This window comes from Carcharodon carcharias, chromosome 12 (assembly GCF_017639515.1).
Source record: "Carcharodon carcharias isolate sCarCar2 chromosome 12, sCarCar2.pri, whole genome shotgun sequence".
In the NCBI taxonomy this organism is placed as follows: Eukaryota; Metazoa; Chordata; class Chondrichthyes; order Lamniformes; family Lamnidae; genus Carcharodon; species Carcharodon carcharias.
The window spans coordinates 144336029-144355388 of NC_054478.1; the positions used below are offsets into that span (position 1 = coordinate 144336029).

The window sequence follows — 19360 nt, forward strand, 5'->3', positions numbered from 1 at the left end:
CCTCCCCCTCCCCACCCCCATCACAATTTTGATGCAGCTTGGCTTGTTTTGTTGGTAGACGTGGTTCACGGCAGCTTGTGTGTACGTTAAGTGCCCTTGTATATGTCGACCTGCTCCTGATAGCTATGAATCTTTTTTTCAACAGGGTCCCTCATGAGGATGAATGGCAATGGTTTAGTCATGAATTTTGAAAAAAAAGGCATCCATTCAACATTCCCTTTGAAAAGCACGTCCCCCCTTACCTTCTCACAAACCTGACAATCAATCATAGGCGGTAAAAGTCCCATTGAGGAAACCTACAATCCACTTCACACTTCTTAATCCTCTTCAAATAAACACACAGACATTGGAAAAAAAAGATCAGCCAAGCATTCATAATGAGGCCATCTGGAAAAAACAGCTTCTGTTGATAAATTTGCCAGATAGTTAATCTGCGAGAATGGCTAATGGGCTCACCTCTGTAGGCAACGTTGACACAGCTTGCAGGGGAGGAGTGCTAGCTTTGTTTAATTGATATCTTTATTAACCTTGTAACAACCTGACCTTTCTTTGTCTGTGTGTTTATTTGCACATGATTAAGAGGTGTGAAGTGGATTAAAGTGTTTTGCCACTGATACCATGAATGGCTGTACGTGGTTAGCACTTTTAAGAGGTTGTAAAATGAGCAGTTTTTTTACAAAGGACATTTTCAAAATGTGTTTGATTGTGTTGTTCAGTTTCAAGAGTATTTCAGAGACTTGCCAAACTTGCCAATGCTCGTTGGTTCTGTGCATTGAGCATACTGGAAGAGTGGGCATGGAGGAAACATGGCGGTCATGGGTTAATGGAAGGAGTATGGAAGGGGGGTGAGGACAGGGAGGGGGCATGGGGTCATGGAGGGGACATGGGAGGTGGGTGAGGGTGAGGGCTGGATCTGCACCTAAAGCACTGTAACCTGCAAGGCTGCGGACCAGGTGCAGGAAGGTGGGATTAAAATGGCGCAGAGATGATGGGCTGAATGGCCTCTTTCTGTGCCGTAACTTTTCTATGGTTCTACGATTACAACTGGGCTGACGTCCCAGTAAATGACATCAGGCCTTCGAATCTGCCTTGATGCTGCCCCCAGAGGCAGCATGCCCAACTCCAGTCCGTGTCCACCTCCCGGTCATCGAAAATAAGCCAGGCGCAGGCAGGATCGCAGGGTCAGAAAAATTCCAGGCTCCTGATGCCTATCTCCTTGACGAACATCCAGCTCAGAGAGAGTGTTTCCTCTTGCGGGCAAGAATTAAACTAGAGGCCATCAGAATGAGATAGACACTAAGAAGTACGGTCAAAAATACAACATCAGCAGAGACTGGTTGGACCCAAGGGCCTGTTGTAATTCTAAGAATGGGAGCTTGTTTGAGAGTGCACTTGAGTGTGAAAGTGAATTTTTGTAAGTATGAATAATTAATAACTTATGCAACATGAAAGACAGTAAACATTACAGTTGATCCAAACTGTTTGAATAATAAATAATTCAGAAACAACAAATTAATACCAAAAAATTCCTACCTGGAAATCAGGTTTTCCAAGGAGCCAGTGTAGTTCTCGGAAGTCCATAGAACGAGAAGTTCCTCGAAGCAACTCTGTCACCTGTAAAGGTGAACGTTGACACTCACTGATACATGTAGAGACCCAAATAGATACACACACAGAGCTGGGCACGCAAACCTGTTCAAACATACACAGACCTGGACAACCACACACAGACAATGACACACACACACACCCACACATCCATACACACACACACACACACACACACACATACACTCAGACCCGTATATACATATATATATCATGCATGCATGCAAACTAGTACACACAACGCACACACACACACAAACCCAGACCCATGTGTGTATATATGTATATACACATATATATCATGCATGCATGCAAGCTAGTACACACAACATACACACGCACACACACACACACACACACAAACACACACATACACACACATACACAAACCCAGACCCATGTGTGTATATATGTATATACATATATATATCATGCATGCATGCAGACTGGTATGTACACACACACACCACACACACACCTATCTACGCATACACATCTGCATACACACACACGCACACAAATGTGCGTAACCACACATACACACACACACACCTGTGTGTTAAACACACAATGCACACACACACTGACTTATCCATACAAACTGACCTGAAAACACACACACACATACACACACTCACACACAGATCTGCACACATGCCACATGTGGCCAGCTATGTATGACTGCCCCAAATGTTCTCTCCTGAAAATATTATTCAGTAATATCTGGTAGTGGCTCCATTGTGGGAAAATCATGGCCTATCCTTTGTTGGACAGGATGTGTTCGATGGGATGAAGACCTTTGAATCCAGGCCTTTTCACAAAGTAAGAAAGCTTCTCCTCACCTCTCGGCAAAGTACAGATGACTGGAGCACGACTGGTGGTGGCCTTCTCCTCAGGTACTGATGCAGACTCTCATAGACCTGGTAAAACAAGCAGAAACCAGTAAATATCCAAGGGGTTTCAAAGAATTGTGCACAAGGAGCCCCACGATTGTCTTTCATGTAACTCTTGTAAAATTGTACCATTTAGCGGGTGCTCTGTTGTCTCTCCCTGATCTGCCTACCCAAATATAATCACCTCTCACTTTTCTGCATTGGCTGCATCTGCCATGTGTCTGCTCCACCAGCCGGCCTGGGTCCTCTTGAAGTCTATTACTCTCATTCTCACTGCTTGTTGCACTGGGGTTGATGGTGGTGCAATGGTAATGCCACTGGACTAACAATCTAGAAGTTTGAGGCTCTTTGGGGGTATGGGTTCAAATCCCACCACGGCAGCTGGTGGAGTTTAATTTTAATTAATAACATCTGGAATATGATAGCGACCATGAAAATATTGACAAGTGTTGTAAAAACCCACCTGGTTCACTCATGCCCTTCCTTACCCGGTCTGGCCTACATTTTGACTGTAGACCCACGGCAATGTGGTTGACCCTTAAGCAAGCCACTCAGTTCTAGGGCAATTAGGGATGGGCAACAAATGTTGACCTTGCCAACGACACCCACATTCCACAAATATTGAAACTGTACCTTATACCACATCATTTATGTATCTCAAGTAGAGCAATGGTCATTGCATCGAACCTTGGGGAACTCCTCTATCTACCTCCGTCAAGACTGAAAAACAGCCATTCGTCACTCTCGCTGTGTTCTACCTCTTAGCCAATTTTGTTGTGAAAAGTCAAGGAAGATTACTGAGATTGCCCAGTTTGGGGTCCCAGATGTTGCTTAAAAATATACTTTCTGAGATATTGCTTCCCCGGCCTTTTTTTTTCCTCTCTCGGTAACTAAATTTGCTAATATCCAAAATGAGAGTGGGAACAAAAGTAAAGATTCAAAACAACAGCATGTTTTATGGTTGCGTGATTAAATTGTCCATTGGATCAGGTAAGGGCAGCATCATTAACTCTGCTTTAAAAGATTATCAAGAGTTGATTTAAAAGATTATCATTAACTCTGCAATGGGGCTGCTCACTTTTTAAAAACAAATTTATTCTTTACTGTGGGCATCACTGGCAAGGCCAGCATTTGTTGCCCATCCCTAATTGCCTCCTGGACTGGCTAGGCCATTTCAGAGGGCAATTAAGAGTCGGCCACATGGCTGCGGGTCTGGAGTCACATGTAGGCCAGACCAGGTAGGGACAGCAGATTTCCTTCCCTAAAGGACATCAGTGACCCAGGTGGGTTTTTTTTTAATGACAATTGATGATAGAATCATCGTCACCATTACTAGCTTTCAACACCAGATTTTATTCATTGAATTTAAATTCTACCAGGTGCCATGGTGGGATTTGAATCCACGTCCCCAAAGCATTAGTCTGGGCCTCTAGATAAGTAGCCCAGTGACATTACCACTACGTCACCCATCTCCATTGGCTACTGGGGGAGTAGGGCCACAGTGTAAGTGGGGAATCCCAAAAGAGTTTTTCCAACGCTATGGTTTCTCAATGTGCTTTTTACCTTCAGCAGTGACTGCAGCCATTGTGTGTTTAGCAATCCGTGCAAGGCATCCATTACGCTACTGTTACTGTACAGAGATAGGATTCGTTTCGCAGCTTCTGTTTTCAGGAGTGGAGAAGGATCTGAAAGGAAACAGGTTGAGGTTCACTGCACGGGACATTGGATGACCCAATTTGCCATTGTTTTAACTATTATGCTTTATCGCTTTGATTCGATGTTTCTCTTGTCCTTTGCGGCTGCCAGTGAATGAGAATGACCCTTTATACAGAGGGCCTCCCACTGTAACTCCGGCGGGAGACTGACTGACCCCCACCCCCTGAAAGTGATGAAGGACTGGCTGCAATTGGTTCCTGCCACATTAGGGAGCTTCTTATCAACACTGTGAGAGCACAAGATCAGAATAAATCAGAATAAATGGGTCCTCTTGAAGCCTGTCACTATCCCCCTCACTGTTTGTTACACTGGGGAAGCTGGTCACATAGTGGTAATGTCTAATCCAGAGGCTGCGGTAGAGCAGGAGAAAGCCCTTTGAGCCTGCTCCACCATTCAGTAAGATCATGACTGATCCTCTACATCAGTCCCGCACTATCTCCAAATTCCTTGATTCTTTAGTATCCAAAAACCTATCGATTCCTGTCTTGAATATGCTCCACGAGTGTGTATCCACAGCATTCTGGAATACAAAATTCCCAATACCCAGAGAAATATCTCTTCATCTCAGTCCAAAATGGCTGATCCCTTGTCCTGAGACCATGACCCCTTGTTCTAGACTCTCCAGCCGGAGGGAGCAGCTTCTCAGCGCCTACCCTGTCAAACCCACTAAGAATGTTATATGTTTCAATGGGATCACCACTCATTCTGGAATTGTTCCTCACTCTGGAGCTGTTCCTCATTCTGGAATTGTTCCTCACTCTGGAGCTGTTCCTCACTCTGGAGCTGTTCCTCACTCTGGAACTGTTCCTCACTCTGGAGCTGTTCCTCACTCTGGAACTTTTCCTCACTTTGGAACTGTTTCTCACTTGGAACTGTTTCTCATTCTGGCATGGTTCCTCACTCTTGAACTGCTCATCACTCTGGAACTGTTCCTCACTCTGGAACTGTTTCTCACTCTGGAACTGTTCCTCACTCTGGAACTGTTCTTCACTCTGGAACTGCTCATCACTCTAGAACTGTCCCTCACTCTGGAACTGCTCATCACTCTGGAACTGTTCCTCACTCTGGAGCTGCTCCTCACTCTGGAGCTGTTCCTCACTCTGGAATTTTTCCTCACACTGGAACGGTTTCTCACTCTGGAACTGTTTCTCGCTTGGAACTGTTTCTCATTCTGGCATGATTCCTCACTCTGGAACTGCTCATCACTCTGGAGCTGTTCCTCTGGAACTATTCCTCACTCTGGAACTGTTCCTCACTCTGGAACTGTTTCTCACTCTGGAACTGTTTCTTGCTTGGAACTGTTTGTCATTCTGGCATGGTTCCTCACTCCGGAACTGCTCATCACTCTGGAACTGTTTCTCACTCTGGAACTGTTTCTCACTCTGGAACTGTTTCTCGCTTGGAACTGTTTCTCATTCTGGCATGGTTCCTCACTCTGGAACTGCTCATCACTCTGGAACTGTTTCTCACTCTGGGACTATTCCTCACTCTGGGACTATTCCTCACTCTAATGTTGCAGAGATCGGAAGGAGAACCAGCGGCTGCAAAGAAAACAACAAGATCAAGTGACTTCAGCCACTTCCAGATCATAGAGGATTGTTGATTTCTGTCTATGCAACTTCTAGGATATGTGGGGAAGGTCCTGGAAGGTCAGCAATGCGCATCCTACCAGCCAGATGTTCAGTCGCCTTGTTCAAACAAGCAGCGAGGAGCAGCACCAACCATTGGCATTGTCGATGCATCACCTCTAGAATCAAGAAACAAAACTGATTCTGGAAATCTGGATTTGGCTACATTTTAACCATACCCTCACACCACAGTTTAACTAATTCACTTTCAGCTCTTCCCCATTTTTAATCTTTTAGTGTCGATTGCCAATTTTCCACTCATCTCTCCTCATTCTCATGTCTCAGCTTTCCAGTTTGAGTGCATAAGAGGCAGAATCCCTCACTGAACATTCCCAACCCCCTCCACTTTGTTCGAGAGACTGAGACCAATTGTAGTTTCACAATGGGGCTATTTCAGCTAAACTATAGACCCAAACTCACAGCACCTAATCTAACGAGATCATTCAGCCCGTCATGTCAATGCTAGCTTCCGAGAAAAATCCAAAATTAATCCTGTGTCCTCTCACTTCAATTTTTTGTCAATATTCCCTTAAAAGAAACAAGTCTCTGTCCCAACCTCTCCCTGAGGTAAACCATTCCAAACTCCAACAACTCACTGTGTAAAGCACAGCTCAAAGGTACAGCAAGTAACCTGGAAGGCAAACAGATTGTCCTTTATTGCAAGAAGGATGGTGTATTAAAGTAGGGAAGTCTTGCTACAAACCTACAGAGCATTGGTGAGACCGCACCTGGAGCACTGTGCACAGTTTTGCTCTTCTTACTTAAGGAGGGATATACTTACATTGGAAGCAGTTCAGAAAAGGTTCGCTCGGCTGATTCCTGGAATTGAAGGGGTCGTTTCATGAGGGAAGGTCAAGTAATTTGGGCCCATGCTCATTAGAGTTTAGAAGAATGAGAGGTGACCTTATTGAAACATATAAGATCCTGAAGGGACTTGACAGGGTGGATGCAGAGAGGACATTTTCCCTCGTGGAATGCAATCCTGGGGATATAACCTGGGGCATATATTCCTCATACCACACCAACAAGGCCCTTCATCCCAAAGCCAGTCAGGTTCTCAAGGGAGGCCCAGAGATCCACGGAGCAGTCAACAATCACAGGGTGAGTTAGGATTGGGCTCCATGAATGTACTATGAGGGGAGGGATGGGTCGGCCCAGTGCACATTCTTGAGGGAGGGTTGACCCTTTGGTAGTCGATTCGGTGACACCAGAGGGGGCAATCCCTTATGACCAACACCGGCCAATCAGGTTGGTGAAATCCAGCTGCCATAGCAACCATGTACAGGCTCTGCTGGCCAGTGGATCTGTTCTAATCCTTTGAGTAATTAATCCTGACACAGCCTCAGCTTCACATCAGTTAATCAACTCAACCTCACAGGGCCCTAATCGATGAACTAATCCCGACGAGCTTTAAGGTCGTTCGGTGATTTCCTGAGAGCCTCAGCAAACAGTGCGAGATGAACAAAGGACTTGAGGCCGGGAGCAAGACCTTCCCATCTAGACGTTATGTTAGTGTAGGTTATTATGTTACCGAACCAGTACACAAGTTCAAATCTTGTTATGGCTTTCTGAAAAATTGAATTCAGTTTAAAAACCTGGAGATAAAAGTGCTGGGCTAGATGGGATGGAGCATTACGACAGAGAGTAGGAGTATGTGGTAGAGTGACAGAGGAAATTTGAGACATTTTGCATGATTGTACTGCGGTGTGTTTCCACCTTGCATGTAGATACAGGGTGGGGCGGGGGAGTTCACAATCTCAGGATACAGGTTAGACCATTTTGGACTGAGATGAGGAGGCACTTCTTCAGTTTGGGGAGGTGGTGGATTGGTGGTATTATCACTGAACCAGTATTCCAGAGACTCAGGGTAATGCTCTGGGGACCCGGGTTTAAATTCAACAAAAACCCGGAACTAAAAGCATGATTACAACCACGAAACCATTGCCGATCGTTGTAAAGACCCCATCTGGTTCACTCATGCCTCCTTAGGGAGGGGAAATCTGCTGTCCTTACCCGGTCTGGCCTACACATGACTCCAGACCCCACAGCAAATGTGGTTGACTCTTTAAGAGTACCCTCTGAACAAGGGCAATTAAGGATGGGCAATAAATGCTGACCCAGCCAGCGAGGCCCACATCCTGCGGACGAATGAATAAAAAGCTCAAAGGGTGGTGGGCCTGTGGAATTCTCTAGCACAGAGGACAAGTTGCTGAATATATTTAAGAAGGAAATAAATAGATTTTTGGGCTCTAAGCGTGTCAAGGGCTATGGGGAGCGTAAAAGCTATAGTGTCGAGGTAGAGGATCAGCCGTGATCATATTGAATTGCAGAGCACCTACTCTTGCTCCTATTTTCTACGTAGATACCCTTGCTTTTGCCACCACAGCTTGCACTCTGTTCCTTTAGAGAGTTCTCCTTTTCAATCTCCCCATCTCTCTCTCTCTCCCTCTCCCTATCTTTTACCGAAGGTGTGAATTTCCATTGACGGAAGTCATTCCATACCAGAAAATGAGAAGGAAAATGAGTTATACACCCGAAACAAGTCGGGCTTTAGACGGATGGGCTATGAGGCAGCGATAATTGTCGACTGTAGCAACACAGCTGATAGTGGCTGGGTCTTTCGTCATTTGCCATGAGAGTGAAATCGAATCAGAACGACTCAGTGTCAGTCCGACTCCAAGCCTCTCTCTAACGCCCGCTTTGAAGCCCATGATCCCTACATTTCCAAAGAAGCAGGAGTCCCAGCCTGGGCTAACTGAGATCAGTTCAGCCATGAGAGAACAGAGAAAGAGCCACTTGTTGATAGAGTTTCCCATCCAGCTTCCAGATCTGTTGACGCTCTCCTGTTAAACTGCTACCACTTAAATTGTGCGCAAAGTGGGAAAACTACAGCGACACTGATATTGAGACAAACCGATGCTTAGCCAGACGCAGATTATTGTGATCCTCCCTGCCCGCACTCTCCACTTATCAGTTTGCACATACCACCAAAAGTTAGCGTCTGCTTACCATTGAGAAGCCCTGAGTTCGGTGAACCTGGTTGAATCAGCACTGGGGTATGAAGCACTCCATGCCTGCTGTTGCTCTCTCGCAGGTTCCTGCGCACTGCTTTCACCACAGCTGCCAGTTACTGCGGGGGCACAATAATCCCTTAATGCTCTCAGGATCCTCGGCAATCCTTTCTCAAATACACGTCCTGCACTAGACGCCAGTAAGTCATCACGACTTTAAACAGAGTCCACCCAGTGTACAAGAAAGGCCGGCAGGCTCAGTATAAATACTAGAAGTATATAAAGCAGTATGGAACACACCCCCATGGCTGAGGTTTGAGACACACCATTGCTATACAACATTCAACCTGTGCTGTAACTGGGAGTGTTTGGTGGGGACAGTGTAGAGGGAGCTTTACTCTCTATCTAACCCGTGCTGTACCTGTCCTGGGAGTGTTTGATGGGGACAGTGTAGAGGGAGCTTTACTCTGTATCTAACCCCGTGCTGTACCTGTCCTGGGAGTGTTTGATGGGGATAGTGTAGAGGGAGTTTTACTCTGTATCTAACCCCGTGCTGTACCTGTCCTGGGAGTGTTTGATGGGGACAGTGTAGATTGAGGGAGCTTTACTCTGTATCTAACCCCGTGCTGTACCTGTCCTGGGAGTGTTTGATGGGGACAGTGTAGATTGAGGGAGCTTTACTCTGTATCTAACAATTGGTGTACCTGTCCTCGGCACTCCTGGCTGAAGATAGTTGTAAATGCTTCAGCCATGTCTTTTGCGCTCATGAGCTGGGCTCCCCCATCATTGATGATGGGGATGTCTGGAGCCTTTCCCTCCAGTTTGTTGGAGTGTTTCATTGCCCACCACCTTTCACGACTGCATGTGGCAGGATTACAGAGTGCAGATTTGATTTGTTGGTTGTGGGTTCACTTAGCTCTGCATGTTGTTTCCACATGCCTGTAGTCCTGTGTTAACGGCACATTTTTAGGGATGCCTGCTGCTCCTGGCCTGCTATCCGGCACTCCTCATTGAACCAGGGTTGATGGTAATGGTACAGTGAGGGATATGGCGAGCTAAGAGGTTACAGGTTGTGGTGGAATACAATCCTGTTTCCTATGCAACTATTTGGTTCCATGTTCTTTTCCAGGGCGATATTCGTTTCTGGTTCTGGTTCTGAGTATTTATTTATTTTTTTATTCATTGACGGATGTGGGTGTCGCTGGCTGGGCCAGCGTTTATTGCCCATCCCTAATTGCCCCCTTGAGAAGGTGGTGGTGAGCTGCCTTCTTGAACCGCTGCAGTCCAGTAGTGTAGGTACACCCACAGTGCTGTTAGGGAGGGAGTTCCAGGATTTTGACCCAGCGACAGTGAAGGAATGGCCGATATATTTCCAAGTCAGGATGGTGAGTGGCTTGGCGGCAGAAGACAAGAGTGCTGTAATTGTTACACCCCTATTCGAAAAATGGGGGAGGTGTAAGTCAGGTAACTACAGGCCAGTCAGACTAACGTCGGTTAACATTGGAACCTTTTAAAGTCAACAGTCTGAAAAATATTCTGGGTGCCAGAGTTTAGGAAGAACGTCAAGGCCTTGGAGACGGTGTGGAGGAGCTTGACCAGAATGGGTCCAGGGATGAGGGACTTCCATCACATGGAAAGATTGGAGAAGCTGCGATCATTCTGCTCCAAGCAGGGAAGGTAAAAGGGAGATTTGATTGAGATGTTGAAACTCATGATAAGAGTAGGTAAGAAGAAACTGTTTCCAGCAGTAGAGAGGGCCAGGAAGGGGAGGACACAGATACTGCATGTTACTCTGATCTGGAATACACTGCCTGAAAGGGTGTTGGAAACAGATTCAGTCACAAGTTTCAAAAGGGAATTGGATACATTCCTGAAAGGGAATAGATTGTGGGATGAATGGGAAAGAGCAGGGGCAGGGGTGGGATTAACTGGACGGCGCTTTTGGCCTAGTTCTGCGTTGTGTCATTCTATGCTTACATAACGACACTCCCTTAACTCGGCTATTGCGGGGTCATTGTTATAATTTCCGGTAGGTTCCCTGGCTTCCGCCAGGAGTTCAGGAGAAGCCAAATTTTGCCGCCAGCCTGTCGGGTTCCGGTTAAAAGGCCAAATTTTATATTCGACATGAAAACCAACCTCTGGTGACCCGTGCAACCCATTACTCAGTATCCAATTGCATCGGGTTTGTTAGTGATTAGAATTAGAATGTTCCCCCACCCACCCCATTGCCATAGTTACCTCAGGAACTCATGAGTCTCCTTTGTTCACATTTGAGTTTTGGGAAGTGTAGTAGAAGGATGTAGCTGTCTCATTTACACCTGTTTGTTGTAAAGCCCCCCCACATACGGGCGTGGGTACTGACCCCTGCTTGGCCCTGCCTATGGGATAAAACAGCCACGAAACAATAGGCGTGGTTTTGGCAGACGATGCTCGATTTTCCACAGCTAAAATATTCATCCACTCAAAGAAAAGCAAAATACTGTGGATGCTGGAGATCAGAAATGAGGACAGGAAGTGCTGGAAAATCTCAGCAGGTCTGGCAGAATCTGTGGAGGAGGGAATAGAGCTAACGTTTTGAGTCCAATATGGCTCTTCGGAGCTGAAGAGAGGCACGAATGTGATGGGCTACGTGCTGGTGAGAGAGAGGAGGGGGTCAGCCGGAACAATAAGGGAAGATGGGGAAATAGGCTAGAGCATGCGGGGTGGAGGGGGAGATCAAATTACAAATGTGTGGTGGAACGAAAGGCAAAGAGAGTGGGAATGGTGGTGGTAAAGGAACAAGACATGGGTCCAGAGTAGGTGTTAATTGGCGAATAAAGGTCAGCATATTCTGAAAGCAAAATAGCAGAATGTGTGAAAGGAACAAAGCATGGGTCCAGAGTAGGTGTTAATAGCAGAATAAAAGTCAGGGCATTGTTGAAAGCAAAATGGCAAAATGTGTTAATAGTAGAATAGCTACTTTGCTTTCAGACATTGCTGACCTTTACTGGTGCAATTAACATCTACTCTGGACTCAAGCTTTGTTCCTTTGCTACCACCATTCCCACTCTCTTTGCCTTTTGTTCCATGACCTCCTTGTAATCCAATCTCCCCCACCCTCTAACCTATTCCTGACCTTCTCTTTTGCTCCACCTGACCCTTGCCCCCACTGCCTTTTCAACGGTATAAAACCCATCATACTCCTGCCTCTCTTCAGTTCTGAAGAAGAGTCAGATCAGACTCGAAACGTTAACTCTGTTTCTCTCTCTCTCTCTCTACAGATGTGACATACCCGCTGGGATTTTTTCCAGCACTTTCTGTTTTTATTTTAAAATATCGGTCTATCTTTATTTCTCCTCAATGTTCTGCCATCTGTGTAAGAACCTGACTCGCGGTGCTTTACAGTGCTGTCCTGCCAGGTCCTTCACCCCATAATCACTCTTCATATGTGAGGCCAGTAAGTTGTTCAGCAATTGTGTTCCGGCACAGCCAACGTCACCAGGGGAGATTGCCCCAGTGACCTGGCCAACATTCACCCCTTAATCAACAGCACTGAAAACAGGTTATCACATTTTGCTGTTTGTGGGAGCTTGCTGTGCGCAAATTGGTTGCCGGGTTTCCTAAATTACAACAGTTTCAAAAGTACTTCTTTGGCTGTAAGGCACTTTGAGACGTCCGGTGGTCGTGGAAGGCGCTATATAAATGCAAGCCTTTCCTTCTTTCCCTTCGCTCCTGCCTTCACCTGAAGCATGGACAGGTGACAGGATATTCCCAGCCCACTCCTCGACAGTGAAACCAGAGGAGCAGTGGTTTGAATTCAGGGTCTGTAGTCTTGGTCTGAGTGCCGAATCCCGACAGCCTCTGGCCTGTGTCTGAATCTCTGTCCCGAGAGGCAGGGAGGGGGGGGGCGTGTGTGTGTGTGTGTGTGTGTGTGCAGGGTAGGCCAGTGTCTGATCCGTTGCTCTGACTCCACATGCCAGGCGGACCCAACCATGGGACAGCGATAGGAAGGGTATTTCCCCTGGACAGTTCAAGGCCCTGTCATAACAACCCAGGCCCCTGACACCAGCAAACAGAGTTGGTCTGCTAGCTGTTTCTGAGATTTCACTTTGAGATCCCTCTCTGGAATCCTTCTTGGGGCCCCCCAACTCTCTCTCCGAGCTTTCTCTCTGGAACCCCTTTCTGTAACACCCCCTCTGAGATCACCTCTTGTGGGATCCCTACTCTATCTCTTAGACCCTTTCTCTGGGTCCCTGACCCTCCCTGATTCCGCAGCACCCCACCACCCCCTCACCCCACCCAAACCTTCTGGGGAACCTGATCTTTCCTAAAACCTTAAAAAAAGGGATTCAAGCTAAGAATTTGGGTCACCAGTGCTCGGATCTATGGACCTCTGGGGAATGACAAGGATGTTTCTGTGGCAAGACAGATCACTGGAGGGAGGCTGATATTTTATAGGGATGATGTTCTCTTTGAGTGAGAGCTCTCTCTCTTACTGTGTGTGAGTGTGTGTGTCTGCCTCTCTCACTCTGTAGGTCTGTCTTGTGTGCTCTGTCTCACTCTGTTGTATGTCTTTCTCTCTGTGTGGGTCTCTGCCTGGCTTTCTGTGTTTCTTTGTCTCTCTGTGTGTCTCTGTCCTCCTGTGTTTCTTTGTCTCTCTCTGTGTGTCTCTGTCTTTCTGTGTTTCTTTGTCTCTCTCTGTGTGTCTCTGTCTTTCTGTGTTTCTTTGTCTCTCTCTGTGTGTCTCTGTCCTCCTGTGTTTCTTTGTCTCTCTCTGTGTGTCTCTGTCCTCCTGTGTTTCTTTGTCTCTCTCTGTGTGTCTGTCTTTCTGTGTTTCTCTCTGTGTGTCTCTGTCTTCCTGTGTTTTTTTACCTCTCTGTGTGGATCTTTCTGCATTTCTCTCTGTGTTCCTCTGTCTTTCTCTCTGCCTGTTTCCGTCCATCTGTATTTCTCCCTGTGAATGGTACAAGACTTGGAAGCATTTGTGAACTGTGAGGAGGACAGTGTAGAACCTCAAAGGGACATAGACAAGTTGGTGGAGTGGGCAGATAGGTGGCAAATGAAGTTCAATGCGGAGAAAGTGAAGTGATTCATTTTGATAGAAAGAACTTGGAGAGACAGTATAATATGGGGGACAATTCTAAATGGGGTTCCGGAACCAAGGGACCTGGGTGTATATGTGTATAAGTCATTGAAGGTGGCAGGATAGGTTGAAAAAGCAGTTAACAAAGCATAAGTACCCTAGGCTTTACTAATAAGGGCATAGAGTACAAGAGCAAGGAGGTTATGTCAAACTTGTATAAGTCAATAGTTCGGTCTCAGCTGGAGTATGTGAAGGTGTTGGAAAAGATGCAGAAAAGATTCACGAGAATGATTCCTGGGATGAGGAACTTTGGTTATGAAGATAGATTGGAGAAGTTAGGACTGTTTTCATTGGAGAAAAAAGGAGGCTGAGAAGGCCTGAGGTAGAGGTATTCAAGATCATGAGGCGTCTGGACAGAGTAGAGAGGGGGAAGCTGTTCCCACTTGTGAAAGGATTGAGAACGAGAGGGCACAGATTTAAAGTAATATATAAAACAGGCAATAGTGACATGAGGAAATTGTTTTTTCACGCAGCGAGTGGTTAGTGTTCGGAATGCTCTGCCTGAGTGTGTGGTGGAGGCAGGTTCAATCGAAGCATTCAAAAGGGAATTAGACTGTTATCCGAAAAAGAAGAATATGCAGGGTTACAGGGAGAAGGTGGGAGATTGATACTAGGTAAGCTGCTCATTTGGAGAACCAGTACAGACATGATGGGCTGAATGGCCTCCTTCAGGGCCATAACAGTTCTGTCTTTCTGTATTTCTCTCTGTTTGACTCTGTGTGTGTGTGTGTGTGTGTGTGTGTGTGGGTGTGTGCCCCTTCTTGCCTTCCTCCCCTGTGTCTCTCTATCTCTCTACCTCCCTCTGTATGTGTGCCCCTCCCTCTCCGTCTCTTCCTCTCTGCTCCCCTTTCTAGGGGAGGTGATCCGTGGAGGGAGCAGATCCAGTGTCTGTCAGATCGGGTGTAAAGCTTCTCTCCTGACCCATCACCTGGGTGTCGGGAGTAGCTAAACAGCGGCAACAGGCACGAGGCAGAGGATTGAGGCAGCCTGGCACCCCCGCCGCCGCCCCCCCCCCACTTACTGAGATGGAGCAGACCCCTGGGCCAGGAGCACACCCAGCCTGCGGGGAGCAGAGAGAGAGGCATTTATATTTCAATTTAGACAAAGGATTTTCCCTTCGGTTGGTGAATATATTATTCGTTTCTGAGCCAGTTTTGTTTTCCGCTCAGGCTGGTGTGTGCGTCTTGTGCGCAGGAGGGATTAACAGAGTTCCGCCGGATTCCACACTATTTTATTTTAGACCCTGGTGTTACGGGTTGGCGTCTGCTTTCTTCGGAGCGGCTCGTTGCGTCACGCCCCCTTGCTCTGCTCTTAAAGGGACCAGGGCCCCGGCTGAGCCCCCTGAAGTTGGTCGGCTGGACTTTTACCCGGCCCACCAGCCTTGGCTTCCTTCAATTCACCCTCGGTGTGTCTCAGGGAAGGCCGGCGTTTATTGCCCGTGCCAGAGCTGCCCTGAGAAGTCAGGGGATGGTCTTTCCTCTTGAGCCGCCGGTCATGGGTTTGGCTCAATTGAGTGGCTTGCTCGGCCGATGTAGTGGGCAGTGAAGAGTCAGCTGCGTTGGTGTGGGCCTGGACTCATGGACAGGCTGGACAGGGTAAGGAGGGCAGATTCCCTTCCCTAAAGGGGATGAGAGAAAACAATCTGACGCTTACACGGTCACTTTTACTGAGGCCAGCTGCATATATTTCCAAATATTCTAAAATCTGAATTCAAATCTGATTGTGGGATTTGAACTCACGTTCGCTGGATTTAGTCCAGGTCTCTGGGTCTTTTAACACAGCCACAGCATTACTGCACCCAAATGGTGCATAGGGCACCTCCAGGAGAACTCCCTCTGCTGCCCTGGTAAAGGTGTCATTGACTATTATTTAGATTCCAGATTGGGGGGGTTCGGGGAGAGCAACAACAATTTGCCTTTAACGTAAAAAAACATGCTTCACAGGGATGAAATTGGAGCCACGTAAGGAGTTATTAGAGCATTGGGTCAAAGAGGTAAGTTTTTTGGAGCATCTTAAAGGAGGAGAGAAAGAGAGAGAGAGAGCTAAAGAGAGTAGAGAGTAGAGAGAGAGAGAGTAGAGAGAGAGAGAAGAGAATAGAGAGAGTAGTGAGTAGAGAGTAGAGAGAGAGAAGAGAGTAGAGAGAGTAGAGAGTAGAGAGAGAGACAGTAGTGAGAGTAGAGAGAGACAGACAGAATAGAGAGAGAGAGAGTGAGAGAAAGAGGTTTATGGAGGGAATTCCAGAGCTTAGGGCCTTGGCAGCTGAAGGCATGGCCGTCAATGGTGGAGTGGATTAAAATCAGGAGCGAGCTGACTCCAGAATTGGAGAAATGCAGGTTTCCAAGGGTTGTCGATTTGGAGGGGATTATAGAGACAGGGAAGAGCGAGGCCATGGAGGGATTGGAAAACAAGGATGAGGCTTTTAAAATCAAGACTATTCTTGATTGTTGAGCCAAATAATCTCCTTCTACAGTACAATATCTATGGTCTGTGCCCGATTGTACTGCATGGACCAGCAATGCTCAACTGTGCCGCGTGGCTGTCACACCCAACTCTATAGAATTCAATCAACCAGTCCAGGGTAATCCTTTGAGGCTGGTCCATGGCTAAAATAGAACTAATAGCCCAGAACCTGGGAGTTCAAAACCCACTCATGGCAAATTGTGAAGCTCTTGGCAAATGAACAGTTGTGTTTGTTCCTCGTTCCCTGCTTCATGTTTTTCCAGTGATTCCAGTCAGGGTTTCCCTGGAAAACGAGCATTATGAACCCAGGATAGCAAAGGATGAGGCCTTTCCCATTAGGTTTTAGTCCAGTTACCTGTCCTGGGAGTATTTCATGGGGACGGTGTAGAGGGAGCTTTACTCTGTATCTAACCCTGTGCTGTACCTGTCCTGGGAGTGTTTGATGGGGACAGTGTAGAGAGAGCTTTACTCTGTATCTAACCCAGTGCTGTACCTGTCCTGGGAGTGTTTGATGGGGACAGTGTAGAGGGAGATTTACTCTGTATCTAACCCCGTGCTGTACCTGTCCTGGGAGTGTTTGATGGGGACAGTGTAGAGAGAGCTTTACTCTGTATCTAACCCCGTGCTGTACCTGTCCTGGGAGTGTTTGATGGGGATGGTGTAGAGGGAGATTTACTCTGTATCTAACCCCGTGCTGTACCTGTCCTGGATTTATTTGATGGGGACAGTGTAGAGGGAGCTTTACTCTGTATCTAACCCCGTGCTGTACCTGTCCTGGGAGTGTTTGATGGGGACAGTGTAGAGAGAGCTTTACTCTGTATCCAGCACCGTGCTGTACCTGTCCTGGGAGTGTTTGATGGGGATGGTGTAGAGGGAGATTTACTTTGTATCTAACCCCGTGCTGCACCTGTCCTGGGAGTGTTTGATGGGGACAGTGTAGAGGGAGCTTTACTCTGTATCTAACCCCGTGCTGTACCTATTCTGGGAGTGTTTGATGGGGACAGTGTAGAGAGAGCTTTACTCTGTACCTAACCCCGTGCTGTACCTGTCCTGGGAGTGTTTGAGGGGGACAGTGTAGAGGGAGCTTTACTCTGTATCTAACCCCGTGCTGTATCTGTCCTGGGAGTGTTTGTTAGGGGCAGTGTAGACGGAGATTTACTCTGTATCTAACCCTGTGCTGTACCTGTCCTGGGAGTGTTTGATGAGACGGTGTAGAGGGAGCTTTACTCTGTATCTAACCCCGTGCTGTACCTGTCCTGGGAGTGTTTGAGGGGGACAGTGTAGAGGGAGCTTTACTCTGTATCTAACCCCGTGCTGTATCTGTCCTGGGAGTGTTTGTTAGGGACAGTGTAGACGGAGATTTACTCTGTATCTAACCCTGTGCTGTACCTGTCCTGGGAGTGTTTGTTAGGGGCAGTGTAGAGGGAGCTTTACTCTGTATCTGGGAGTGTTTGAGGAACTCTGATTGGAAAGCTTGGTAAATAGAAAATGCATTTTGAACAATAGCTTATGTGCATTGTATTTCCCAGCAATATTCTGCTGCTCTCTTGAATCCACAGCACTGCTTATGGTTCCAGTCCCCATCTCTCCTGATGGTGCCCTCACTGTGATATTCAACCATGAGCATCACAATTGGGTATTCAATCAGCTGTAGGAAACCTGGAGGTTCCCTCACCTGGCCTGAAGGTGCTAGGGTCAAATACAGCCCCCAGTTGTTGACGTGGAATAGATCCGCTCCTTTCTGCCTGTTTCTTGGCCTGCCAGTTCAACTGGACACTGTGAGGGACTCACCATGCCAGGGGTGGGGCTGGGGGGGTTGTGGAAGGTGCTGTAGATCTGCTTCTGTTGTCCACAGGATTCAAAGAGCGGGAAATGAGCCCTCACCTAGTTGAGCAGCTGCTGACCCGCTCCGTTTGCCTCGAGCACCTCTCTGCCACCCTAACCAAATGGTTGCAATGCTTTAGCCTCCTGTGACTCTCTCAAACAGGTATTTGACAGGAGAGGCCTCTACCTCCGCAGCTTTGGGTCATACGGTAGTGCCGATGGGGAGTTCGATTGCCTGGCTGGTGTGGCTGTCAGTAACCAGGGCTGGATTGTGACCGCTGACCGCCACAACTACCGGCTGCAGCCCTTCGACGGCTCCGGCCGCTTCCTCCGCTCCTTTGGCCGCGAGGGGGCCGTAGAGGGGCAGCTCAGTTACCCCCTGGGGAGTGGCCGTCGACCGCCTGGGCCTCACCAACGTCTACGACAAGGACAACCGCTGGCGGCAGCTCTGCGCCCCGCGGTGGCCGCTTCGTCCATAAGTTTGGCCGCTGAAGCCCGGGCAATGGTCAGCTGGACCAGCCGCACTACGAGGCCTGACCAGGCGGTGGTCAGCGGCAGCGACAACCACCGCGTCCAGACCTTCGACACGTCCGGGAGGTTCGTCGGCAGGTTCGGCTGCGAGGGCACAGACCGGGGTCGGTTCCAGCACCCCCGCGGTGTGGCGCTGGACCACCAGGGATACATCCCGGTGGGAGACAGCGGCAACGATCGGCTCCAGCTCTCCCGGCCGGATGGAACGTTCCTGCAGGCTTTTGGGAGCTGGGGGACCGGGGACAGGCAGGTCAAAGGTCTTGAGGGCGTAGCCTTCTGCGGAGGGGACATCATCATCAGTGACTGTGAGAATCACAGGGTCCAGATAGTTTAGGCTTAACGCCGGGGTCTGTGGTTGAGGAGATGTCTGACTGGGGCAAGGCTGAAGCCGCATCTGAGTTGCCAACTTTCTGGGATTATCCTGGAGTCTCCGTCAATTAAAGATTAGCCCCCACCACCCCCACCTCGTCCAACCAACACTGCTGGAAATGAAACCTGGAGAACAGAATCACAGGGGCATTAATACGAAGCTGGTGCCTTCAATTTCTCTTGACCACTTAGTTACAA

The 19360-nt window shown here is 47.8% G+C and overlaps 1 protein-coding gene across 1 annotated transcript in view; it reads right to left on the bottom strand.

Moving 5' to 3' along the window:
• Positions 1–5959, bottom strand: part of mpp4b (membrane palmitoylated protein 4b) — a 50331-nt gene extending 44372 nt beyond the window's left edge. Inside the window, exons 1-4 of the mRNA XM_041200292.1 lie at positions 5887–5959; positions 4065–4186; positions 2451–2528; positions 1534–1614 (exon numbers count right to left, since the gene is read on the bottom strand). Coding sequence (XP_041056226.1) covers positions 1534–1614; positions 2451–2528; positions 4065–4186; positions 5887–5959 — 354 coding nt within the window. The remainder of the gene's footprint in view (positions 1–1533; positions 1615–2450; positions 2529–4064; positions 4187–5886) is intronic.
• Positions 5960–19360: the final 13401 nt, after the last annotated feature.